We start from the raw sequence: 16,922 nt of genomic DNA on the forward strand, positions 1-16,922 counted from the left end.
AGTGTGGCCAAGCCACCTAACCTGCGCATCTTTGGGTTGTGGGGGTGAGACCCACGCAGACATGGGGAGAATATGCAAACTCCACACGGACAGGTACCTAGAGCCGGAATTCGAACCCGGGTCCTCAGCGTCGCAGTCCCAGTGCTAACCACTGCGCCACATGCTGCCCTCCCAAGTCTTTTTTTAATAGGTTGAATAAGATGATACTGGGGTTTGTGTGGGTGGTAAGGTTCCCCGGAGTGGGGCTGAATGTGAGGTTTCAGTGGTGGGGGAAGTTCACGATAGAGTATTTTCGAGACCTGTTTGTGGGAGGTAAGTTTTCGGAATTGGAGGGGTTTGAGGAGGTGTACTTGCTGCTGAAGGGGAATGGGTTCTGGTACCCACAGGTGAGGGACTTCTTGAGGAAGGGGTTGGGTTCATTCCCGCAGCTGTCACTTCCAGTGCTACTGTCTGAGGATGAGAAAGGCGAGGGCGTCAGATATATATGAGGAGCTGATGGAGAGGGTGGCCATCCCAGTGGAGGAGGTCCGGCGCAAGTGGCAGGAGTAGTTGGGAGGAGGATTTGGGAGGAACGATGCAAGCTGGGGTGTGAAGTGAGGCGCTGCGGAGGATAAACTCATCTTTGTTGTGTGCAAGACTCAGCCTGATACAGTTTTAGGTGGTGCATAGGGCTCATTGACGAGGTTTAGGACGAGTTGTTTTTTTCCATGGGTGGAGGATGGGTCTGGGCGATGTGCAGGGATTCCTGCGAATAATGTCCATATGTTTTGGCCATTTTGGGTTCCGGTGGCGGCGATGACGTAGGAAGCCGCACATTTGGGAGCTCCCGTTTCAAACGGACTTTTCGGCTCTTTTTAGAGCCCAAAACAGAATTTTTTCGACGTCTCCCGGTGGGAGAAGGTGTGCTGATCGACTTTCTCCGCATTTCATGACCCGAACTTGGAGTGGAAAGGGGGAAAAAGCGGCAGCAGCTCCCCAGAAAAAACGGGGGAGGAATCCAAGATGGCGGCGGGCGGAGCACCAGAGGAGTGGAAGCAGTGGGCCCAGGAGCAGCAAGCTGCTCTCCTGCGCTGTTTTTGCAGATTTCAAGGCTGAGGTACTGAGCTCTCTGCAGGAAACGAACAAAAGGCTCTCACAGATTCTGATGACCCAGGGTGCTGCCATCAAGGGGTTGCAGACGCAGGCCACTGAACGTGAGGAGGAGGCCACAGTCCTCGTGAGTAAGGTGGAGGGGCACGAGGCACTCCACAAGAAGTGGCAGGACCGCTTCGAGGAGCTTGATCACCGCATGAGGCGGAAAAATCTGAGGATCTTGGGCCTTGCGGAGGGGCTGGAGGGGTCGGATCTGACAACCTACGTGGCTACGATGCTGAACTCGTTAATGGGGGACGGATCTTTCCATCTGCCCCTGGAGCTGGAGGGAGCCCTCAGAGTACTGGCCAGGAGGCCTAAGGAGAATGAACCCCCGCATGCGGTGCTGGTGAGGTTCCACCGGTTCAGTGATCAGGAGTGTGTGCTGCGCTGGGCCAATAAGGTGAAGAGTAACAACTGGGAGAATGGGGTAGTACGGATCTACCAGGATTGGAGTGCGGAGTGGCTAAGCATCGGTCCGGGTTTAATTGGACGAAAGAGGTGCTCTACAAGAAGAAGATAAAATTCGTAATGTTGCAGCCTGCGCGCCTGTGGGTAACTTATTTGGACCGGCATTATTATTTTGATTCCCCGGAGGAGGCGTGGGCCTTCGTGCGGACGGAGAAACTGGACTCGAACTAGGGGTTGGGGGGTTGCGGGGTCGGTTGTAATACTTTATTGCTGGTTTCTGCTGCTGCTGTGTTCTCTTATTCTGTACTTTTGTAATTTTGATATGGTTATTTATTGGGGTGTTGTTCTGTTTTTTGTTGGGGGGCATTATTTGAGTTTTGTATTTTGTGGGGGGGGGGGGTTGGGGGGGTTTGTTGTATTCTATGTCGGGTTGGGGGTATGGAGTGGGGCTGGTATTTTGGAGCTGCGTCAGAAGGGTGTGGTGGGGCAGTGCGAAAGCGCGGGCTTTCCTCTGGTTTCCCGCGCTGCGGGGCTGGGGGGTAGAGACGATGACGGGGGGGCGGGGCCTTAACTGGTTCTTCCCCGCGTTGGAGCGGTGCCTGGAGGAGGGATAGGATGGGGGATGATCCCACTTTGGGAGGGGTCGGGTTATTGGCGGGAGTTTCCGGGGTCAGCAGAAGTTAGCTGACCCACGGAAGTACAATGGAGGACGGTTCGTGGCTAGGAGGGTTCCTAGCCTGGGGGGGAGGGAGGGGGGAAAGGGGAATACCGGGTTGCTGCTGGTAGGGTCAGGAAGGAGCTGGTGGGGGCCCGGGGGGGACAGAGGTGAGGTGTTGTCGCTGTGGGGACTGGGTCGGGCGGGGGGTGCTGGCCTGGGGCGGGCAGTCGATGGGCTAAGGCTAGTCGATGGGGGAGGGGGGCGGGACGCCCTCTGATCCGGTTGGTCACCTGGAATGCGAGAGGATTAAATGGGCCGGTGAAGCGGTCGAGGGTACTTGCTCATCTGAGGGGGCTAAAGGCAGATGTGGCAGTGCTTCAGGAGACCCACCTGAAGGTGGCGGACCAGGTCCGTCTGAGGTAGGGGTGGGTGGGGCAGGTTTTCCACTCTGGGTTGGATGTGAAGAACCGGGGAGTGGCGATTCTGGTGGGGAAAAATGTGTCATTTGAGGCATCTGAGGTGGTGGCGGATAAGTGGGGTAGGTATGTTATGGTTAGGGGCAGGCTGCAAGGAGAGAAGGTGGTACTTGCTAGTGTGTATGCCCCAAATTGGGACGATGCGGGCTTTATGAGGCGTATGCTGGGACGGGTCCCGGATCTAGAGGCGGGAGGTCTGATTATGGGGGGGGACTTCAATACGGTGTTGGATCCTTCACTGGATCGGCCCAGCTCTAGGACGGGTAGGAGGCCGGCGGCGGCCAAGGTACTGAGAGGGTTTATGGACCAGATGGGAGGGGTGGATCCATGGAGGTTTGTGAGGCCGAGGGCACGGGAGTAACCTTTCTTCTCCCACGTACATAGGGGCTAGTCTAGGATAGACTTCTTCGTGGTGAGTAGGGGACTGATTCCGAATATTCGGCCATTGCAATCTCCGACCATGCTCCGCATTGAATAGAGTTGGAGGTGGGGGAGGTGTGGGACCAGCGCCCGTTGTGGCGGTTGGATGTGGGGTTCTTGGCGGAGGAGGAGGTGTGTAAGAGGGTCCGGGCAAGTATTGAGGGGTACCTCGAGGTGAATGATACAGGGGAGGTCCAGGTGGGGATGGTCTGGGAAGCCCTGAAGGCAGTGATTCGTGGGGAGCTGATATCCATCCGGGCACACAGGGAGAGGAGCGAGAGGGATAGACTGGTGGGAAAGATGCTGGAGGTAGACAGGAGGTACGCAGAGGCACCAGAGGAGGGACTGTTGGGGGAGAGGCACAGCCTACAGACTAAATTTGATTTGCTGACTCCAGAGACAAGAGTGGGAATGTGGTGCGGAAGGGGGCAGAGGTGAATGAGGTCTTCAAATACTTTTACGGGGAACTGTACCGGTCGGAGCCAATGGTGGAGAGGAGGGGAATGGAGAGGTTCCTCGACGGGCTTTCTTTCCCAAAGGTGCAGGAGGAGCAGGTGGAGGGGTTGGGGGCACCGATTGAGCTGGAGGAGCTAGTGAAGGGGTTCGGGCAGATGCAGTCAGGGAAGGCGCCGGGGCCGGATGGGTTCCCGGTGGAATTTTATAAAAAGTTTGTGGACCTAGTGGGCCCCTTGCTGGTGCGGACACTTAATGAAGCGTGAGAAGGGGGGACTTTGTCCCCCGACGATGTCGCGGGCGCTGATTTCGTTGATCCTAAAGAGGGACAAGGACCCCCAGCAGTGTGGTTCATACAGGCCCATTTCTCTCCTCAATGTGGATGCCAAGGTGCTGGCAAAAATCCTGGCCACCAGGATAGTGGACTGTGTGCCAGGGGTTGTACATGAGGACCAGACAGGGTTTGTGAAGGGAAGGCAGCTGAACACGAATGTGCGGAGATTGCTGAATGTCATTATGATGCCGGCGATGGAGGGGGAGGCTGAGATAGTGGTGGCGCTGGATGCAGAGAAGGCCTTCGATAGAGTGGAGTGGGGGTACTTATGGGAGGTGTTGGGGAGGTTTGGATTTGGTGAAGGGTTTATTAGATGGGTGAGGCTGCTATATGAGGCCCCGATGGCATGTGTGGCCACGAATGGGAGGAGGTCGGAGTACTTCCGGCTTTACCGAGGGACCAGGCAGGGTTGCCCCCTGTCCCTCTTGTTGTTTGCATTGGCAATCGAGCCGTTGGCGATGGCATTGAGGGATTCAGGGAGGTGGAGAGGTTTGGTGCGAGGTGGGGAGGAACATAGGGTGTCGTTGTATGCCGATGACCTGTTACTGTATGTGGCGGACCCGGTGGGAGGGATGCCGGGGGTGATGGAGCTGCTAGTTGAGTTTGGGACCTTTTCAGGCTATAAACTAAATTTAGGCAAGAGTGAGGTGTTTGTGGGGACCAGGAGGAAGGAATTGGTAGGCTCCCGCTTAGGAGGGCAGGGGAGAGCTTTAGGTACCTTGGGGTGCAGGTGGCCAGGGACTGGGGGACTCTTCACAAGCATAATTTCACTAGGCTTGTGGATCAGATGGAGGAGGAGTTCAAGAGGTGGGACATGCTGCCATTGTCGTTGGCGGGGAGGGTGCAGTCCGTCAAAATGACGGTGCTTCCCAGGTTCTTGTTCCTTTCGGTGCCTGCCCATCTTCATCCCCAGGGCCCTCTTTAGGAGAGTGACTAGCAGTATTTTGAGCTTTGTGTGGGCACATGGGACTCCGAGAGTGAAGAGGATTTTCCTGGAGCGAGGGAGGGATGGAGGCGGGCTGGCGCTGCCCAACCTTTTGGGGTACTATTGGGCGGCCAATGTGTCAATGGTGCATAAATGGGTGATGGGGGGGGGGGGGGGGAAGAATGGAGATGGCGTCATGTAGAGGAACGAGCCTGGGTGCCTTGGCAACGGCGCCGTTGCCGCTCTCTCCTCAGAGGTATACCACGAGCCCGGTGGTGGCAGCGACCCTAAGAATCTGGGGACAGTGGAGACGGCATAGGGGGGAAACAGGGGGCTCGATGGAGGCTCCATTAGGTGGAAATCATCGGTTCATCCCGGGGAACACTGATGGGGGATTTAGGGGGTGGCAAAGGGTGGGCATCAGTCAACTGAGGGACCTGTTTATTGGCGGGAGGTTTGCGGGCCTGGCGGAACTGGAAGATAAATTTGGGCTCACCCAAGGGAACATGTTCAGATACTTGCAGGTAAAGGCGTTTGCTGGGCGACAGGTGGAGGAATTTCCTTTGCTGCCCTCGCGGGGGGCGATGGACAGAGTGCTTTCGGGGCCGGAGAGGGGAAGGTGTCTGACATTTATAAGGTAATGCAGGAGGTGGAGGAGTCGTCAGTGGAGGAGCTGAAGGCTAAATGGGAGGGGGAACTTGGGGAGCAGATAGAGGACGGGACTTGGGCGGATGCCTTGGAGAGAGTCAACTCTTCCTCTTCATGCGCGAGGCTTAGTCTCATCCAATTCAAGGTGCTGCACCTGGCCCACATGTCCGGGACTAAGTTGAGTAGGTTCTTTGGGGGTGAGGACAGGTGCACCAGGTGTTCGGGGAGTCCAGCGAATCATGCCCATATATTCTGGGCATGCCCGGCACTGGAAGGATTCTGGAAGGGGGTGGCGGGGACGGTGTCGAGGGTGGTTGAATCCAGGGTCAAACCAGGGTGGGGACTCGCGATTTTTGGAGTTGCGGTGGAGCCGGGAGTGCAGGAGGCGAAAGAGGCCGGTGTCCTGGCCTTTGCGTCCCTAGTAGCCCGGCGGAGGATCTTGCTGCAGTGGAAGGATGCGAGGCCCCCAAGTGTGGAGACCTGGATCAGTGACATGGCGGGATTTATAAAATTGGAGAGGGTCAAATTTTCCCTGAGAGGATCAATACAAGGGTTCTATAAATGGTGGCAGCCTTTTCTGGACTTCCTGGCTCAAAGATAGGTATCTTAGTCAATAGCAGCAGCAACCCGGGGGGGGGGGAGGGGGGGGGGGGGGGGGGGGTCTTATTGTAGTCTCTATTTTTTTTCCTATGGTTATGTAACTTAACATTGTGTTAATTTAAGTTGTTGTTAATATATTGTGTTGTTCATTGCGGAGGGGCGAATGTTTATGATTGCTATTATTATTGTTATTGTTGGTATTTTATCATGGTTCCATATTGTTGTATAAATACAAAATGTTTCAATAAAAATTATTTTTTAAAAAAAAGTTTTGGCCATTTTGGGTGGTGTTCTGGAAAGAGTTTGCGGACGGGGGCAGCACAGTGGCGCAGTGGTAGCACTGTAGTCTCACGGCGCCGAGGTCCCAGGTTCGATCCCGGCTCTGGGTCACTGTCCGTGTGGAGTTCGCACATTCTCCCCGTGTTTGCGTGGGTTTCACCCCCACAGCCCAAAGATGTGCAAGGTAGGTGGATTGAACACGCTAAATTGGCCCTTAATTGGAAAAAATGAATTGGGTACTCTAAATTTAAGAAAAAAAGAGTTTGCGGAGGTATTGTCGAGGATCTTGGGAGTGGAAGTGGCGCCGAGCCCGTGGGAGGCTATATTTGGGGTGTCGGAGGATTCTGGTGTGCAGGTGAGGAAAGAGGCTGAGGTGGTAGCCTTTGCCTCCCTGGTAGCCTGGAGGTGAATCTTGTTGTGCTGGCGATACTCGGAGCTGCCGAAAATGGGCGCGTGGGTGAGAGACTTCTATCGAGAAAAAAATCAAGTTCACCAGAAAAGCGGCATAGGAGGGTTCTCTACAAAGTGGAGGCTGTTCATTGACTTCTTTAAAGGACATTAACAAGTCAGTGTGCTGGAGGGTTTCTTTGTGTTTTGTTTGAGTTTTGTGGTGGGGGTGGCGGGGTGTAAATGGAGGGGCGGTATGGGGGAATAGTGGCAATTGTGTATAGTTTAGTGCTGCTGTTGTTGTTTGCCCCTTTCTATTCTCCATATATTTGAGTCAAATATTTTTCAGAAAGTAAACAATTTGGCTGTAGGGATGGAATGTACGATAGCCAGTTTTGAAGATGACACTAAATTGGTGAGAAAGCAAGTTGCAATGTGGAAATCAGAAATTTACAAATGGATATGTGCAGGTTAGGTGAGTGGGCCAAAATTTGGCAGATAGAATTTAACGTGGATAAGTGTGAGGTCATCTATTTTGGTCGGAGGAATAAAAAAGCTACTTATTATCTAAATGGAAAGAAACTTCCAAATGCTTTGGTGCAGAGGGATCTGCGAATCCTCGTGCATTAATCACAGAAAGTTAGTATGCAGGTGCAGCAGGTAATAAGGAAGGCAAATGGAATTTTGGCATTCATTGCTAATGGCTTTGGGTATAAAAGTAGGGAAGTGCTGTTGCAATTGTACAGGGCATGGTGAGTTTTATAACCCCCACGGGGACCTTGGAGAAACCATTGCTGATCTCCCCGTCGGACTCATGGAATATGAACCACCCAGCTGGATCTCATTGCAAATTCATGTGGGCAGCACGGTAGCACAGTGGTTAGCACTGTTGCTTCACAGCGCCAGGATCCTACGTTCGATTTCTGGCTTGAGTCACTGTCTGTGTGGAGTCTGCACGTTCTCCCTGTGTCTGTGTGAGTTTCCTCCGGGTGCTCCGGTTTCCTCCCACAAGTTCCGAAAGATGTGCTTGTTAGATGAATTGGACATTCTTAATTCTCCCTCTGTGTACCTGAACAGGCGCTGGAGTGTGGCGGCACAGGGAATATTCCCAGTAACTTCATTGCAGTGTTAATGTAAGCCTACTTGTGACAATAATAAAGATTATTATTATTACTTTAGTTTAGTCTAATGGAAAATTATGGTCAAGAAACATTGCTTGCTGAGTTCTAAGTGGATTAGTCATTCTTGAACCTCAGCCAAGCATTCATAAGGAGGCCATTTGACAACCGTATCAAAAAAGCAGGCTGAACAGATGACCTCATTATGAATGCTTGACTGAGCTGCAAGAATGACAAATGCACTAAGATCCCAGCAAGTAATTTTTATACATCTGCAACAAGGCGAGAAAGCTTTGTTTTATTGGCACCTCTATTACCTTGTTTCTTTGAAGTGATTTTAACTGCCTGTGTGTTTCTTTAAGCAAGATCAAAAGGTGTGAAGTGGAAAAAGGCTTCTAACATTGATACTATGAATGGCTATGATCAATTGACATCTTTATGAGAAAGTAAGAGGGCCAATGTGTTTCTTCTTTTTAATTTTTCCAATTAAGGGACAATTTATCATGGCCAATCTGCCGACTTTACACATCTTTTGGGCTGTGGGGGTGAGACTCGCGCAGACACAGGGAGAATGTGCAAACTCCACACGGAGAGTGGCACAGGGCTGGGATCAAACCTGGATCTTTGGCGCCGTGAGGCAGCAGTGCTGCCGAGGACCATTTTGGTTTTTTAAATAAATTTAGAATACCTAATTCATTTTTCCAATTAAGGGACAATTTAGTGTAGCCAATCCACCTACCCTGCACATCCTTGGGTTGTGGAGGCAAACCAACGCAGACACGGAGAGAATGTGCAAACTCCACACGGATAGTGACCCAGAGCCGGGCTCGAACCTGGGACCTCGGCGCCGTGAGGCAGCAGTGCTAACCACTGCGCCACCGTGCTGCCCGTTTTTCAAAGAGAATGTTAAATGCCTGTTTTTTTTTCTTAATAACTTGGAACTAGGTTCATGACTCCTCTAAGAGGCCATCCAACAAAGCTCCTTACACAAGGGGCATAACTCCACCAAAATTGCAGGGGAGCTTAAACTGCCCATCCTCACAATGGAGCCAGCAAGGGTGGGAGTGCTGTGTTGGCTGCTAACACACTTATTCAGCACTGACACAATTTGCTGGAAACGGGAATGAGGACAGAAACCACAGAATTGTGTCCTGTCTGCCATTCCTAAATTCCTCCCAGTCAATGTGACGACACAAAGTTCCAGGCCTATGTGCCGGTGTGATGGAGTGTATACTCTGTATGCCCTTTGAAGAGAAAAGAATCACTCATGGGCTATGATATTCTCCAATAACCATCATGGCAGTAAGGGCTTCTCAGTTATACTATCTGGGCCTCGCTACTGGACAGGAAAAGGTACATTCAAAATTACAGGGGAAACAGCGCAGTTTTATCAGCCCCATGGAGGTGGGATTGGAAGGGGGAAGTTGGGAGCAAATTTGAAAATGATGCATCAGGGAACAATGTACTTCTGCCTCTTAGGAGGCAGCAGTGGTTAGCCACCTGTCCACAGCAGGCAGATGTATAGGCCAATTAAAGGACCAATCAAGACAAGATCCTGGCACCACCTGATCTTCCTGATATTGGCCACCAACTAAGACTGGAGCCTAGAACATATCTGGAAGTGAGGTCCTGGTGGCAGACAGGAGGCCGTCCATCGCCTCCTATCAATCCCCCCATCATGGAGCCAGAGGGATAAAAATGCCACAACCACAGCCATAAACAATCCTGTCGAGAAGTTTCCTTTCAACAATGACTGCCTGACAGCTATCTCCTTTCTTTATTTTTTAAATTTTCAGATAGGTTTCGGAGAGCCTATCCTTCATTGGATGGCAAATATCCTAATTGACTGCCTCACATCAAAAAGTGGCAACGGAAGACACCACTGGAGCTGGGACCTGAGATTGCGAACCCCCCCCTGGCATAAAAATTTCAAAGCTGACAAGGTCCTGCCCATAGATTCCACTCCGGGATTGATCATCGGTATTGAATATAAGAACATTTGTGAAGCTACCTATCAGGTCTGGCAGCATCTGTGGAGGGAGAAACCGAGTTAACATTTCAACCACCAGGTGGCGACAAGTAAGAGGGAGGTTGCATTTTTGGTAGCTATGACCGGTATCTGCATTTTTAAGGCATGTTCACCTGTTTATTCAGGTGATCTTCATTTGAAAATGTTCTAGACCGGTGTAGAGATAGCGTGCAATTCACCTAACAAGCACATATTTTGTAATTTGTGGGAGGAAACCGGAGCACCTGGAGGAAACCCAAGCAGACACGGGTAGAATGTGCAGACTCCGCACAGACAGCGACCATGCATGTTAGTCATCTGACCTCAGACTGGCTGGAGGAAGTTCAAGAGAGAGGTTGCTTGTGCACGATTTTACTGTTGTTCATCTGTTGTCTTGTATATAATTTGCCCACAATTAATGTCAATAAATTGTTTATAGCTTTAGCTACAAGTGTTCTTGTAATAAATCAGGCCACCTGACTGGAACATTACATAGATGGTGTTAAACACTGACAAGGCCTGCCACAGAGATTTGAAAATTTTGCAGACTGCCAGAATTAACAGCATGGAGTCGTTGAAGCTACCAAAAAGTCTCAGCTGTCATGGTAATGTGGACAGCAACTGGCAAGTGTTTAAACAACAATTTAATCTGTTTCTTACTGCATAAATGTAGAAGATTAATCAGATTCACGTAAGGTACCGATGCTCCTAACAGCTGCAGGGCCAGAAGCAATTGCTGTGTTTAATACAGTTAAATTTGCAAACGATGAAGATGGTAAAAATTTTAACAAAGTCATTCGAAGATTTAATGCCCATTGTAGCCCCAGAAAGAATGGAATTTGTGAATGCTATGTTTTTAGATCACGCTTACAGAAGACAGACGAGTCCATAGATCATTTCATCACTGATTTAAAGTTAAAACATCATTGTTGGTTGGAATAATAACAGAGAAGAATACATTTTTGGAGACATCAAAAAATTCTCCAACACCAAAAAAAAATGCAAACTGATACTCCATTTAAAATAATTGAGGTTGATGAGGACAAATGGCTGCTACCACTTGACGTGAACAGTGCAGTGGTCTGATTGAAGTTAGACACTGGTGCCAAAGCCAATTTAATCAGCATGACTGATTTTAAAAGTCGAAAAATTCAGCCGATTAGAAGCAATCACAAAATATCTCTTGAGAGATTATAAGGTTCACGCATTAAATATTATGGTGCGTGTGACCCGAGTGTGGTGGTAAAGAACACAATTTTATCTCTGAGAGATTATAATGGTTCAAGCATTAAACAATAATAATAATAATCACTTATTGTCACAAGTAGGCTTCAATGAGGTTACTGTGAAAAGCCCCTAGTCGCCACATTCCGGCGCCTGTTCGGGGAGGCCGGTACAGGAATTGAACCCGCGCTGCTGTTACAAGTCAGCTGTTTAGCCCACTGTACTAAACCAGCCCTTTAATGTTATGGTGCGTGTGACCTGAGTGTGATGGTGAAGAACACAGTTCATTCCGTCCCATTCTGTAATGTATCCGAGGGTTTGGATTCATTATTAGGTGATCAGTCCTGAGAAGAATTAGGTCTAGTGCAGTTGGTACATAGCATCCACAATGGGTTGGATCAACACTCCCAACAATTCAGGGAACATTATCAGCAAATTCAGCGATGTGTTCACAGGTTTTGGTATCAAAAGAGAACATTACCAAATACCAATGCGTGAGGATATCACATCTGAGATGGCTGGTGCACAATTCTTTACGAAACCTGACGCAACGCAAGGTAAAGCTAGAGGAACAAAGTACTACACTTTTAATATGCTATTTGGACGGTATTACTTTCTGAGAACGCCGTTTGGCATAATTTCGGCGTCAGAAATTTTTCACCGTGCCATGGAGCACATAATTTAAGGCATCGAAGGTGTACATGTGTACGTGGATGATATCATCATTTGGGGCTCAACCATAGAAGAGCACAATACGAGGTTATTTAAAGTTCTAATGAGCATCAGGAGAAATTGCTGAAGCTCAACATGCGAAAGTGCCAATTTGGAGTAACTTGAGGTCACATTCCGAGGTGACACCTCTCATCGCATGGCATTGAACCTGACAAGGACAAAATCCAAGCAATTCTCAACACTCCAAAACCACACAACAAGAAAGCCATCCTTTTTAAAATAAATTTAGAGTACCCAATTCATTTTTACCAATTAAGGGGCAATCTAGTGTGGCCAATCCACCTAGCCTGCATATCTTTTGTGTTGTGGGGGCGAAACCACGCAAACATGGGGAGAATGTGCAACTCCACACGGACAGTGACCCAGAGCCGGGATTGAACCTGGGACCTCAGCGCTGTGTGGCAGCAGTGCTAACCACTGTGCCACTGTGCTGCCCGAAAAAGCCATCTTAAGAGTGATGGATATGATCAATTTTGTTGGGAAATACATTCCACATCTGTCAGCAAAAACAGCACATCTATGTGATCTGCACAAGACAACGGATTTCACTTGGACTGAGCAACATGAGCAAGAGTGGAAGAAGCTCAAGACTTCACTAACCACCACGCCAGTTCTCACATTTTTTTAACCCATCTAAGCAGATTAAAGTGATAATACACGCGTCAAAAGATGGTCTCGGAGCAGTTCTTCTGCAGCTCGAGCATGACGATAGGAAACGGCCACGTATGTATCACGATCCATGATGACAACAGAGCAGACGTACGCTCAAATCGAAAAGAATGCCTGGGTTTAGTTGTAGGTTTGGAGAAATTCCACGGCTACGTCTATGGGCTTCCAACTTCTGCAGTTGAGACAGGTCATCGTCCTTTGGTTAACATCATCACAAAGAATCTCAACCAAATGTCTCTGAGCATTCAAAGGTTGATGATGAAGTTACAACGCTATGACTTCAATCTCATCTACACGCCAGGCAAATATTTGTCCTCAGCAGATGCATTATCGAGAGCGCCGATACAAAATACTAGTAATGAAATTGCTGAAGATGTAGATCTGCATGTCGAATCTTATTTCCACTACCAGTATCAGATATGAAACTACGTGAGATCCAAGAAGAGACCAGGAAGGATCAAACTCTTCAAGAGGTGATGAGCACTGTCAACTCAGACTGGTCCAGAGGTCAATGTATGGAGTTCTACAATATAAGATCTGAACTCAGTATCATTAATGGAGTGGTACTTCGTTTGAACATTATAGTCATACCTCAATCTCTTTGCAAGGATGTACTTAAGACAATACATGAAGGACATCTTGGGATTGAGAGGTGTAAACGGAGAGCTCGTGGCTCCGTTTACTGACCAGATATAAACCAGGGTATTGAAAGGATGGTCAGTTGTGAGCAGAGGTGTCCCACAAAGTGGTCACCCAATCTGCGTTGGTCTTCCAATGCAGAGGGACTGCATTGAGTAGTGAATCTAGTATAGTAAATTGAAAGAATTACAAGTAAGTTGGGAGGTATTGTGGCACATCGGTAGTGTCCCTACCTCTAAGCTAGATGCTCTGGAACTTGATGACCACAGAAGGTGTGTTTATAACTATAAATAAAGAACTTAGGAATGTACTTTGTTTTTTTTTGTTTACTGAAGTATCCCTTTAAATGCCTGCCCCTTTAGTTTATCTGTTTAATTTGGTTTACTTGGTTAATACAAAATAAGATGAGGCGATTAAGCCCTGTGAGCCTGTTCTGCCTTCAATAAGATCTGCTTGTTGTCTCAATGCCTTCCTGTCTGTCCCCCCCCACCCCGACAACTTGTCTCTAAACAATCTAACTCAGCCTCGAATGAACTCAATTGAATCATAGAACGTTTACGGCACAGAAAGAGGCCACTTGGACAATTATGTCATGACCTCTGCTCAGCCCACATTGCATGATCCTGAGTGTACAGAAGTTTTATGTATTCAAGTAGCACAATTGACTGGTGAAATATTACATATGTTATGTTCTTGTCGGATGGTTTAATTTATATTACAAGAGCACTTGTAGCTAACGCTATAAATTATTTATTAACATTAACTGTGGGTCAAATATATACATAACAACAGATGAATAACAGTATGAACATGCACACGCAACCTCTCTCTCCAGCTCTCTAGTCAGTCTGAGGTCATCTGCCTTATCCCATTTTCCAGCATTTGGCCCTGCAGGTTACAGCACAGGTGCACATCCAGACACTTTTCCAATGAGTTGAGAGTTTCTGCCTTTACTACCCTCTCAGGCAGTGAGTTGCAGACCCCTACCACCCATGGGTGAAAAACATTTTCCTCATCACCCCTCAAATCTTTCTACCAATCTATGTCCCCGAATCATTGACCTCTGTACTAAGGTAAATAGGTCCTTCACATCCACCCTATCCAGGCCCCCCACAATTCTGTACATCTCAATCATAACTCCCCTCAGCCTCCTCTGTTCCTAGGAGAACAATCCCAGCCTATCCAAACTTTCCTCATAGATGCATTTTTCCAGTCTTGGCAACATCCTCAGAAATCTCCTTTCCCTGCCCTATCCCCCTTTCCTTTATGCTCATGTATTTGCTTTGTTTGGCCCCTTGTTCCGCACCGTAACCAATCACTGTTTGTCAATGTACCATTTGTCAATTTCTCTGTTGATTATTCTTTTTGTCTACTATGTACGTACTGTGTACGTTTCCTTGGCCGCAGAAAAATACTTTTCACTGTACTTCCGTACATGTAATAATAAATCAAATCAATCAATCAATGAGATAACTAGAACTGCCCACAGTACTCATGTTGTGGCCTCACTAATGTTTTATAACCTCCCTATATTCTATACCTCATCTAAAAAAGGAAAGGATTCCATATGCCTTCTTAACCACATTATCGACCTGTCCTGCTCTCTTCAGGAATCTGTAGACATTCGCGCCTCTAGAAATTCTCCAATTAATTTGTATTCCTTTCATAAGTTCATAAGACATAGGAGCAGAATTAGGGCATTCGGCCCATTGAGTCTGCTCAGTCATTCTATTATGGCTGACATGTTCCTCATCTGCTATCTGCAATGTTACAGACCAAGAGCTGGATTGCCAAATGCATCACCTCACACTTCACCAGATTGAATTCCATTTGCCACTTTTCTGCCCACCTGACCAGTCTGTTGATACCTTCACCTCACTATCAACCCCACGCGACCAATTTTTGTGTCATCTGCAAATTCCTTGATCATGCCCCCTACATTTATGTCCAAATCATTAATATATACCACAAACCGCAGGGGAACTAGTACTGAGCCCTATAGAACCCCAAAGGAAACAACCTTCTAGTCTCAAAAACCGTCAACAATTACTCTTTTTTTCCTGTCACTGAGCCAATTTTGTATCCAGCTTGTTACAGTCCTCTGGGCCCCATTGGTGTTTTTTGTTCAGTCTACCATATGGGACCTTGTCAAAAGTCTTGCTAAATTCCATGCCAACCACAGTAACATTACCACCCTCATGTATCCTCCTTGTTACTTGCTCTAAAAATTTAATCAAAGTAGCCAGACATGATTCTCCCTTAACAAATCCATGCTGACTATTCCAGGTTAATCTATGCCTTATCAAATGACAGTTTATCGTGTCTCTCAGAATTGATTCCAATAATTTGTGCACTGCTAAGGTTAGACTGACTGCTCTGTAATGATTGGGTTGGTCACCAGTCTCCAGTACGTTCTCGGGAAGAGAAATTCCACATACCAATGATCGTCTGAGAGAAAGAAATTTCTCACCTGTCTTAAAAGGCAGCCCTCATATTCTTAAAATGTTGACAAGAGGAAACATCCTCCCGGTACCGATCCACACTATCCAGCCCCCTCACAAACTTCTGTGTTTCAATAAGATCACTTCTTGTTCTTCTAAACTCTAATGGCTATGGGCTCAACCTTTCTTCACATGATAAGCCCTTCATCGAGTCAAGTGAACTTTCTCCGAACTGTTTCTAACTCAATGTTGGCCGGAATTCTCTGGCCATTGGGATTCTCTTTTCCTGCTGGCAGTGCACCCCCCTCCTCCCCCTGCCCGTGGGTTTCCCAGTCCGTGCGGTTGCTTCAATGGGAAATCCCATTGACAAGTAGCATGAAGAGAGAACGGAGGAGAATCCCACCCCTTATCTCTTTTTTCCCCAAATAAGGAGGCCACGACTATAGGAGGTACCTGCAGATGTGGCCTCATCAATGCCCTGCATAGCTGCAGTGAAACTCCCCAACATTTATATTCCATTCCCTAACAAAACATTATATTTGCCAGTGGCAAATGCACCTAGGTTACTGGTGCAAATTCAGTACCCACCCCGTTTCTTGTCTACCAAGTAAATGCAGAAGGTTAACTTTGTTTATGCTGCTTCCAGAATACAAACCTCCAAAGTGTACTTGTACTTGAGACTGAGGGGCATTTCCAGCGGGGCTGTTGGAAACAACAAGAGCACAATTTGTAACTTGTGCAAAATTATCCAAACAAAAAACATAAAACCAATCATGTAAACTACATTTTAACAATGCAAAATCATAAAGAAACAATAATAACAAAGTTGAGAAGGAAAAATGGGAAGATGCCTGCGCCCGGTTCAATTGATAAATGGATGGGGCAATAACTAACCAACAGGATAGAGTTACGGTGAATTGAATTGACTATTTCTGTCCCAACAATTCTTCTATCCCCATCACCAAGCCAACAATGCCAATGGTCACTGTTCGACCATCAAACTATTTTGACCGGTTTCTTTTCCGGGCTTTTCACGTGTTGACTTGGTCTCACATTCCAACAATTTGCTTTCCTAACAATCGTATTTTAATAAAGTAACACTTACGTTTGAGTTTCCACATGGCTGCAGCGCCTGGAGACACAAGCGGGGCTTTTATAAATCACTCACTCAGGGAGTTGGAGCAGGTTGGAGCAGCCGGGCTGTCAGGATATTGACATCTGCGCCTGTGAGAAGTCAGATCGTTGATTTCATTTCAGATGTGACCTTGATGATGGTGAGGCTGCCCCCCCCCCCCCCCCCCCCCACACACACACGGCAGCTGGGATTCTTCCTCTTTGACCTGCCTGGCCCTTATTCCCCGCGGAGAAC

General features: G+C 48.1%; 1 protein-coding gene across 1 annotated transcript in view; it reads right to left on the reverse strand.

The window, feature by feature from the left end:
• Positions 1-16,922, reverse strand: part of LOC119973679 (creatine kinase M-type-like) — a 61,305-nt gene that overhangs the window by 44,295 nt on the left and 88 nt on the right. The window contains exons 2-3 of the mRNA XM_038812064.1: positions 16,659-16,777; positions 16,209-16,255 (exon numbers count right to left, since the gene is read on the reverse strand). Of these exons, the coding sequence (XP_038667992.1) occupies positions 16,209-16,255; positions 16,659-16,674 (63 nt within the window). The 5' untranslated portion in view covers positions 16,675-16,777. The remainder of the gene's footprint in view (positions 1-16,208; positions 16,256-16,658; positions 16,778-16,922) is intronic.

This window comes from Scyliorhinus canicula, chromosome 1 (genome assembly GCF_902713615.1).
Source record: "Scyliorhinus canicula chromosome 1, sScyCan1.1, whole genome shotgun sequence".
NCBI lineage: Eukaryota > Metazoa > Chordata > Chondrichthyes > Carcharhiniformes > Scyliorhinidae > Scyliorhinus > Scyliorhinus canicula.